This window comes from Lotus japonicus, chromosome 5 (genome assembly GCF_012489685.1).
Source record: "Lotus japonicus ecotype B-129 chromosome 5, LjGifu_v1.2".
Taxonomy (NCBI): Eukaryota; Viridiplantae; Streptophyta; class Magnoliopsida; order Fabales; family Fabaceae; genus Lotus; species Lotus japonicus.
Window position 1 is genome coordinate 64,955,767 of NC_080045.1, and position 11,068 is coordinate 64,966,834.

The 11,068-nt window shown below is 34.1% G+C and overlaps 1 protein-coding gene across 1 annotated transcript; it reads left to right on the forward strand.

Annotated features, from left to right (window-relative positions):
• The first annotated feature begins 3,446 nt into the window (after positions 1-3,446).
• LOC130716885 (vacuolar-sorting protein BRO1) lies at positions 3,447-10,703 on the forward strand. The gene is made up of 8 exons (XM_057566918.1): positions 3,447-4,207; positions 4,306-5,256; positions 5,351-5,440; positions 5,915-5,983; positions 7,479-7,619; positions 7,943-7,991; positions 8,207-8,310; positions 9,851-10,703. The coding sequence occupies exons 1-8, from the start codon at positions 3,524-3,526 to the stop codon at positions 10,424-10,426; spliced, it is 2,664 nt and encodes an 887-aa protein (XP_057422901.1). The 5' UTR covers positions 3,447-3,523; the 3' UTR covers positions 10,427-10,703.
• The last annotated feature ends 365 nt before the right edge of the window (positions 10,704-11,068 follow it).

Here is an 11,068-nt window from a genome sequence, read left to right on the forward strand (position 1 = left end):
ATAAAAAAATTAAGTATTAAATTGGTTATCTAAAAATGATATATTTAATAAAATAATAAATAATAAATATTTTTTACTTATATTATATTTTTTTGAAAGAATACGAAATATTATTTAGTATTAGCTTTATGTATGTACATATTATTTCATAATAAAAGAGAGAAATAACTTTTTACTTAAGTTAAAAATTACATTTATTTATATTAATATATATTACAATAATGGAGAAAACTCTTTGGTCAACTCCTATCATTTAATGCGCTGATCACTATGAGGTATAAGAGATTAGTCTCACAAATGCGACAATGAGATACCTTTGCAAAAAATGTGACAATATTAATTAATAATCAACTCTTGATAGTAAAAATTATAAATTCCATGAAATATATTTAATACTATTAAATAAATAAGTTATTAAATTATTAAAAATTCTTTAACATTTATTATTAAATTTAAAACTAATATTATGCGTTTATATATAATAAAATATAATTTTATATCACCTAAAATTATGTTGTTTCAAATTAATATATTTTATAAATAAAAATAATTCATAAACATACTAATTATAAATAATAATAAATCTTACTAAATATAATAAAGATTGACATTATAAAGAATGATATTTATATCCGAACTAATTATAGTTCTTCTATTTCATTTACGATTTATCGTGATTTAATTATTTGCCATGTTTGTATATATAAAATTCATTCCTCAATTAATGGATATTATAATTATAATCACAATGAGATATATTTTTGCTTTTTTGGTTTATGATTTACGAATGAGATATAAACATGCATGTAGATCAGTAAAGATCATTTGATTTCTATAATAATTAATTTACTTTTTTTTTTTCAAAAAGATTGACTAATATTTAAGACCGGTCTAGCACGTATTTCCCCACCTTCTTTACACTATATAAACAAACCAAAACCCACAAACCAAAACCAATCAAATTGATATATCAGAAGAAAATAATAATAATGGAGGGTTTCAAATCCATGTGGATTTTGGCTTCCCTCGCCATGTTTGTGTTGGTGGCTGCAGAGGAATGCCAAATTTCCTTCATTGTTAATAATGGAATTAGAGTTTAATGAATATGCACTGACAGTGTAAAATAGTTTTACACAGACATCCAATTGAATTCCGCCAAATCAGAAAATATCTTATTCTTTTAATTAAAATTAAAGTCAAATGTAATTATCTCTCCTATGTGGCATACTTTGATTGGATGATTGTGTAAAACTATTTTACACTGTTAGTGCATATCCATTAAACTCTTATATCTTACTTAAACTTTACTTAAACTTTAAAAATATAAATGAGAGAATATAAAATTATGAATTAGACATTTAATTAAAGTAAATTATTTTTCAATTTAGGTTAAAAAATAATAATTTTTCAATTTGAACAATCATGCATGATTGAGGTCATTCATGTACCATTTTTTTTTCAAGTTGTTGGGCGTTTGGTTTAAAATGTAGGCTATTTTTCCTCTGCCCTTGGCACTTGGTTCTCTCCGGTAGCGGCATAGATTTCACATTTGTAAACTTTAACGAAAATGCTAATTTGTATGAATACTATGCAAACGAATACCTATCATTGGTTAAAAGTTCCTTATCATGCGGTATTCATCCTTGTTTTCATGCAAAAGCTAATTTTAATTTCCATCAATTAAAATTCTTGTGTTTCTTCCAAAAAAAAGTGAATCTGGATATACAATAGAAATTTTTAAATAGTCATATTATATAATTGCAAAAGAAAAAAAAACAATGACAGTGAATATAGCAAAACTACTCTAACTGTATCGTTGCATGTGGTATATGATCAGAAATAACAAACCTTTGAACCAAAGACATGTTTGAAGAAGATTGATGAAAAAAAAAAGATATAGAACATTGTGCATTAGAAAAAAAGAAGAAAAACAAATCTCAATTGTCAAGATGAAGGTATATAAGGAACAAACATTTGGTCATTGCATGTTAATGGGAAAAAGATAAGTAACGAATATAATTTTTTTCTTCATGTTATGAGAGAAAAAAGTATATACAATCATGTCTTAAATAGGATAAGAAATTAAATAGGGTGATATAAAAATATTAAGAACTCATGGTCAATTTAAAAGATTTTATCTTAAATTACTATAATTAAAGAGATGAGAAAGTTTATTTTGATACAAAATTATCTTCATCTTTCATTCAAAAAAATTATCTTCATCTATTATCTATATCTAAAATAAATTAAGAACTCATGGTCAATTTAAAAGATTTTATCTTAAATTACTATAATTAAAGAGATGAGAAGTTTATTTTGATACAAAATCATGTTCATCTATCTATTATCTATATCTAAAACAACATTTTTTTAGTATAATGAGATCATTGCACAAAATACCCAGAGAGAATGAAAAATAAAACTGACTCCAATTATTTTTAATATTTCCAAATATGTGATATTTTTATGTATCATATTTTTAAATATGTGATTTTATTATATTTTTTAAAAATTATGTTAATAATTTCGTAAAATATTATAGAAAAAAAATCTTTCTTTAGTATATTATATAGATAGATTAATGCTCCAAAGTGCATCCTTGTGCGGATTTATAAGTGAAGGAAATTAAAAACCTTACTTGTTTGGATTGAGAAGTTTCTTTTCATCACATCTTCCGTGAAGCCAATCAGTATGCAAACATTGGACAGGATCATCCTTCGAGATTTTTTACTCAAGACATTCTTCCTAGCTCTATGTTAGCTAAATTTTATGATATTGCTCGAATTCTCATACATGTAATTTGAACTCGATTTTTTGGGCTGTTAGCCCATTGTCAAAACAAAATCAATACCTATATATAAAGATTCCAAAATAGACATTTTTTTGGGCCAGGCCCAATTGAAATGCAATGAAACAATTGTCCAAAAAGAAATATTCAGACCAAAAATTTTTTTTTTTATTTAAAACATAATCTCTCAATCATTTAATAATTGTTTTTTTTTTCCTTTGGCCACCGGTCTCCATGAGGATAGGAGCCCCACGTGACTAATCTAGCTTGGGATAGGGTAGTGATGTCCCTGGTCACAAATGTATTATTTTTTACCTTAGCGGAGATCGAACGCGGGACAGAAGTCTAAGCGAAATCTCTTAAAAAAATGCATATTCAATCATTTAATAATTGTGTAAACACAATAAAAAATAGAGTTTAATTTTGATACACCGACGGTGTAAAGTTTTTTTACACCGTCAACCAATCAGATTTCAAGGATGTGAGAAAATCTCTCTTTTCATTTAATTTCATTAATTGACGTGGCATATCCTTGAAATCTGATTGGTTGACGGCGGTGCATCAAAATTTTTCTCTAAAAAATAATTGTGTAAAAAATTTAATTAAAAAAATATCATGTACTTTTTATATGAAGAGATATTTCATACCTCCCCGAAGTTACTTAACCGCGTATGTAAGTTTTAACACTTTTTCTTCCTCAACAATTAGTCAGTCATCATCATAATTTATTCAGTGATGGCGGGGTCGACGTCGTCCTCCGCCGCGGGCAGCACCAATATCATGCTCGCGATCTTCGAGAAGAAGGCGAACACGGTGGATCTCTACCGCCCCCTCCGCAACTACGTCGCCTTCCACTACTCCGAGCGCGAGGCCCAAAACATCGAAGACGATCTCCAAACCCTAAAGCAGCTCCGCTCCGACCTCGACCGCAACCCCGATCCCTCCCTCCCTTCCCGCCGCGACCTCCTCCAGAACTACTTCAAGGCTCTCTGCCAGGTCGAGACCCGTTTCCCCATCTCACCCGACCCGGACCATGTCAACTCCCTCACCTTCGTCTGGTTCGATGCCTTCAAGCCCAAACTGAAAGCCTCTCAGCAGAACATCCACCTCGAGAAGGCCTCCGTTCTGTTTAACCTCGGCGCCGTCTACAGCCAGATTGGTTTATCTTACGACCGCAACTCCGTCGATGGCCGCCGGCAGGCTTCCCACGCCTTCATCGCTGCAGCCGGATCCTTCGCTTTTCTACGGGACAATGCCTCCATGAAGGCCTCCATCGGGAACTCCACCACCGTCGATTTGTCCGTCGAGTGCGCTGGAATGTTGGAGAAGCTCATGCTCGCTCAGGCTCAGGAGTGTGTCTTCGAAAACACCATTGCTAAAGGGAGCACCCCTGGTGTTTGTGCCAAGATCTCTAGACAGGTTAATCCGAATTTATTTGCAAATTGTTTGTTTGTCTTTCTGATTGTTCCACATGGATTGTTTTGTTTCGCGGCTAATTGTTTTGACTCTACGGTTAGGTTGGACTGTATTATGAGGAAGCATTGGCCGCGCTCAATGTTGCGCCTTTAAGCCAGCATTTTGACAAGTCATGGATAGTTCATGTGCAGTTAAAGTCAGCTCTATTTTATTCAGAAGCTTGTTACAGATGTGGATTGGAACTGCATGAAAAAGAGGAGATAGCGGAGGAGATTGCTAGATTAAGGAGTGCGGTTAGTGTTCTTACCGAAATTAAGAAAAGCTCAAAGGGTGCTGCGGTTCAGATTCTGGATGCGATTAGCAAGTTGGAGGTCAATATTAACCGGAACTTGGAAAGGGCTGTCAAGGAGAATGATAGAGTTTACCTCATGAGAGTTCCTTCTCCCAGTTCGTTGTCACCACTTCCAGCATTTTCTATGGTGAAACCTATGCCGATGAACGAGGTGTTGGATGCGAGCAAAGAGAAGATGTTTGCAAGTCTTGTCCCTGACAACAGTGCAAAGGCTCTCTCTAGGTACACCGAGATGGTGGATGATATTATAAGAACACAAGCTGAGAAGTTACAGCAAGCTAGTGAGCTAACCCGAGTTAGGCTTAAGGAAATGGAGCTGCCAGATTCTATTCTTGCTTTGGAAGGAAATTTTACTCTACCAACAAATCTCAAAGAAGATGTCGAGGCTGTGCAGATCAGTGGGGGCCCTGCTGGTTTGGAATCAGAGCTGCAGCAACTTAAGGATCTGAGGAGGGTGAATCAAGAATTGTTGGTTCAGACTGAGGAGTTATTGCAGAAGGAAGCAAGAGAAGATGCTCAGTTTAGAAGCCAATTTGGAACAAAGTGGACTAGGCCTCAATCAAGCACTTTGACAAAGAACTTGCAGGATAGACTCAACAGGTTTGCGGGTAACCTGAAACAAGCTGCAGAAAGTGATTCTAGGATTGAGCGTTCAGTTAGAGAACATTCGGCTCTCATGGCAATCCTGGATGCCCGTCCGGTAAATTGTTATAGTATTTGTTGTGTCTTATGACATATTTGGTTCTTGGTTTGGTAGTAGTTAAATTCATTGAGTCTGTTTTGCCTTTCATTAGATTGAATCAGCACTCCCGAGCTTGGCAAGGCCAATTATGTCTTTTGATCAAAATGAAGATGCTGTCGTGGGGTCTCTCAAGCAAAGCTTGGTAAGTTGTTTTTGGCTTGTTAGTATTATATGTTGACTTTCAGGGGAAAATCTATTACATTTCTTGAAATCATAATTACTTGCTATTTATTGTTGTACGATGTATGTATTAATTCCAGATATAAATTTAGTGAAGAATAATTCTGTTGTGGTATATTTTGAAATATTATGTTTCAAAACTAGTTGGGGTGAAGATCTTATAGCAATTTCTATGATCCTAATTTCCCTTCTATAAATTGTGATTGACTGATTATAAATTTCACCAATCAACTAAGCTTTGAATGTTTTCTTCTTAACTACACTCTTTATTAACACTAACATAGCTTATAAAAGTTAAGAAATTTCTGGGCAAATTTGAAATTTGAACTGGAATGGAGTATTGAATATAGCTAGCAACCGAAAGACTTTTGAATATACATCTTGAATATTTTAGTAATCTTTGATTTCTATTGAATTTTTATGCTCATTGATATAGAGACAACTAGAGACTCTTGGAGCTCAAAGGGCTGGTCTTGAAGACATGTTGAAAGAGATGAAAAGAAAGGTATGCCTGATAAGCATGATTCACGTAATTACATTTTTGCTTGTTCTGCAAAAGCTAAATTTTCCTGTCTTGTTATCTGAAGACATGAAATATGCCTGTGCCTTCACTGCAAATTTAAGCCATCATTTGCTCTCAAAATGCTGGTTTTCTGGCAACAGTCTATGATATCAAAGTGATATAACAAATACAAAGTCTCATCCTGCTATTTGCATATAGTATGCATGCTGTCTTTTGTCTCAACTATGAATGCCTTTTGTCCAGTATGTATTTCTGTAGTGTAAATAGGAATTAAACATGTGTAACATTCAAAAGAATACTAACCTATTCCATCTCCTGGAATGCTGACTGCACAAATAGAAACGAAAGGAATGGGAAATATTTTCTGACTGTAAATGATTATGGAGAGCATGCGTACCTTTTGTTAATCCAACTTTACATATACACGAAGTTTAGCTCTGTCTTGGAAGAAGCATTATTTTACTTATGAAGTGATTTTGTGATGAAATTTAGGTGCATACCAGGATATAATTGTAATAAATCGTCGATTTTTTTTCTTTTACCTTGTGCACCCAATGCAAATTATGTTCATGTGATGAGTGCTGAAGGAAAATATATTAAATGAAGTATATGATAGTTTTGTGTATATTGGAGACTTACATTTTTGATTTTTGACCTTATGCCTCTCAAGCTGTTATATGATACAAAAAATCAGTATTTGATACAGTATGATATATATAAACACCAAACTTTTTGGGGAAACATTAAGTTATGGGTGGTGTAATGGTGTTAAAAAATTATAAAAAATATATGTATGTTATTGGCACACCCATAAAAAATGAGTAGATGAAATAAAAATTATCCATCTATTAAAATTTAAAATGTATCCACCCTTTATATATATATATATATATATATATATATATATATATATATATATATATATATATATATATGTCATTGGTGTAATGGTGTTAAAAAGTTCTCTATGTCCTTGTTGTCTGCCCCCTTGCTCTGAAGTCTGAACCCAGTCCCTGTCTACTGATAATTGGATACGTCAATTTTGGTGTATCCATGCATCATAGCTCCCAGGTGTGAAGACTATATTTTCAGTATCCTTGCCTACACGATTTATCATTCATAAAGTCCTTCCTTCTTATATTGAGTAATTTAAACATGAAGTTTTTTACCTGATGTGTAACTGGGGTTCTATCATTTGAATACAAGATTATCTACAGATAATGTGAAATTAAGACTGAACTGCAATTATGAATGATAAAGCAAGAGTATACAGAAAATTTCTATGTAGATTTTGCATTTCTTTTAACTTGTTGTGAAAGGTGAATTAGTGGTCTGGATTTTGTTTTCTTCATTTAGAGGTTTCTAATGCTCTGAATACAAAAAATTGACGAGAGTTTGCTTCTCCTATGTAGTTTCCCATTCGTAAAATTGTTATGTACTAAAATCATCTTGGCTTATATTTCGTAAATATCTTCAGGATGATATATTACCCAAGTTGATGACATCCACCGGTTCTTATGAGGACCTTTTCAAGAAGGAGGTAGCAAAATATGACCATATTTGTGAAGATATAGCTCAAAATATTGAGGCTCAAGAGCAGTTGTTGCTGCAGATCCAGGTGATAGAACTAGTACATTAAGAAAAGAAAGATGTCCCCAACCATCTAGTAGATTTGTTTTTTTTTTTTTTGGACTACCTTTTCTCAAACAATGGTCATTCACATTGGACCATACTCTTGAGATCCTTGATTAATAATGCGACCTCACCTGACCACATTTTATAACAGCAAATGCAAACTTCCAATTTTTATATTCCATGCTTCGGAGAGAGAAAAACTAATACCTGTAAAGACAAAAATGATAAATTATATTTCTATTAAATTAACCATTTTAGATCTTTTCAGTCATATGATTCTGATATATTGTTTGCCATTGTTCTCAGGCTCAAAATGATGATTTTTCTGCTATCTTCAATCTTGAAGACTACAAAGGTGGGCCTCAATTGGTTGATCTCTTCTAGATTGAATCTAGTTTCTATATTTATCATCATGCTGACAATGTCAAGTTTGTTTTTTATGTCTACAAATATACTTAAAAGATTCATTGTTCTAATTTTTCGTGTTTCATGCTAAATGCTCCATTTTTATTAGTAGTTTTTTTACATTGTCATCATTGATTTTTTATGTATTCCTTGTAAATATCCCAGCTTCACGTGAAAAGTCCTACAAGCAGATTGAAGCTGCCATAGCCAAGTTTCGAGAAATAAAGGACAACATCAATGAAGGGTTAAAATTCTATGTTACTCTACAGGTAAGAACTTTTCAACTATGTCTTGATTGAATTCTATTATGTAAGAACTTACCTTTTCTATTAATTGAATTTTCCCCAAAACTAAGCATGTTATCTACAACAACAACCATCAAACATTTTCCCGGGTTGGGTACATGAACTTAACTTCATAATGCTCCATCATATATCATGTTCTTTAGTTTCATTCGAATCTCACTTAATGGTTTGGTCTTTAGTTTTTCTTGGTCTTCATGTACATCTAACTATTGAGCTTACATTCATGCGATCAATCCTCCTTACCAGTACTTTTACAGGTGGGGTTGACTACATGATTTATACTTCATAATACTCCATCATATATCAAGTTAGATAGAATATTTACCTTCGTATCTCACATGATGGTTTGATCTATAGTTTTTCTCGGTCTTCATCTACATGTAACTACTGAACCATCCTTCATGCGATTAATCCTTCTTACCAGTACTGTTACGAGTGTTATACACACATCTCTAAATCACCTAAAACAAGTCTACCATCTTTCCTACAATTAGAGCTACCACGACTTTCTCTCAAATGATTATAATCCTATCCTTGTCTTCTATAGCCATTTATCTGTTGTAACATTCCCCTTGCGGCGATATTAAGCTTACTCTCTTGTTGGCTTTTTATCGCCCAACATTCAGTCCTATAGCATTGTTGGTCTTATTGAGTTTATGGTTAGTTAGTAGAATGGTTAGTTTAAAGAAGTTGCAAATTAAACGAGGTTAGGCTATAAATATGAGGGAGAAGGATTAGGGAGGTATCTTGTTTGTAATAAGGGAATCCTAAGGAGAGTGTTGGTTATCTCAAACAACTTGTAGTTCATTGCTTTTCTTGCATATTAATCAATCTTGCTTCTCATTCTTTGCAACCTATCAGAAAATATTTTCATTAAAAGAATATCTTGAACCAAATCTTCTAAGTTCTCCCAGAACTTTACCTTGTAGTATTCTTCTAACTCTACTTGTTCTGCATGTACACTAATAACATTAAATGTTTCTCGATCCACTATAAACTCTTGAGCCAGGAACCTATTAGCCAACCTACTAACATCACAACTTCTTTCATCCGATGCTTATTTGCAATTATGAGTACTCCATTTAGAGATTTCATATGTGCAGCAAAGCTTGAATCACGACATTAACCTTTTCTCCTACCCACTTAGTTCTTGTATGCACATAAAATTTATCCTTCTTTCTAATCATTATAGTCCTGTCGAGGTGCCTGAATTCCTAATTCTAAAATCCAATTCTTTACCCTCACTCATTCACAACAATGCAGGATGCCTTGCTTATTTTTCACTGCACTCAGCGAGTCTTGTCACTAGACACTGTATTCCAGCGATACAGCACGATGCTTATGGGCACAAACATAGACATGCTAATGTTACTATTGCGTCAAAAAATATTCATCGAAGTTTTGTTCCTTTTTTTTTTGTTCATTATCATTTGAATGTTATTGGATTATGATGTTTGTAACAAATATTTGTTATTTAATAATATGCAATTTCTTTCGTCAATAGGATGCAATCACAAATGTAAAGCAGCAGAGCAATGACTTTGTAATGACAAGGAACATCCAGTGCAGGGAAATGATTGAAGATGTTCAGAGACAAGTGGCTGGTTTGAGTTTCCAGGACAAAAACAATGGTGCTTATAACGGCAACTACCCTTCAGTGGGAAACCAAAACCCAAGATCCAACACACAACAAACAGATCCTTCTCGTCCCCAAACACCTTATTATCAGCCTGATCAAAGATCCGATACACAAACGAATCCTTCTCGTCCCCAAACACCTTACTACCAGTCTGCTGAGCAGCCACCTGTTCCTGCCTATGGTCATCACCCTCCCCCATATGGTCATCAGCCTCCACCTCCATACCAAATTCCACCAACATCAGCTGCTCCATACCCTCCCCCCCAGGTCCACCAGCAGCCACCAGCAAGCCATGAGTATGGCCAACCTGCATATCCCGGATGGCGTGGTCCATACTACAATGCACACGCGCAACAACCTGCTTCTGCTCCTCGGCCTCCATATACCATCCCGTCTCCATATCCTCCGCCTCATCAAAGTGGCTACTATAAGCAGCAATAGTGTGTTCATCTAAGGGTCCTGTAGGGTAAAAATAATATTCTTTCTGATGACACTATCTCTGGAATAAATGAGATTCAGCCCTTTATTATACAGCCTTCACATGTTTCTTTTATTGTCATTGTATTTCTATCTGGTTTGCAGCATCATTTGATTGTGTATAGTTTTAGCTTATACAACAAGGTCGTGTGCATAGTTGGTTGACTTGTCCCTTATGATGGGGTCCTCCCTTCTATGTATGCTTGTCTTAAAGGGAAATATATGCAGAGTTTTTTAATCATCTTCTGGTATGTATTACACCTTTATAATGTCGCCTGTTTCATATAGTTACCCCCCCCCCCCCTCCCCCCCCCTCTTAAATTTTTGTATGCATACATTAAATATTTGGTATATTATTGTCAGTAGTTAGGTTAATTTTATCAGTTTCTGATAGAGTTCGTTATTGTTGGTTATCTTTTAGATCTTGTTACATGAATAATACACTTTGTAGGTTACGTCTAACCAAAACCAGTGGGTAGGTGGTTCCCATAAACACCACTGTTGTCCAGTGCCAGCGGTGTTGTTCACACTTGCAAAAAAACGGTCAATTGGTCATAGTGATATCCAACGGTGGTGTTTATGTGAACCACCCCTAATTAATTTCTC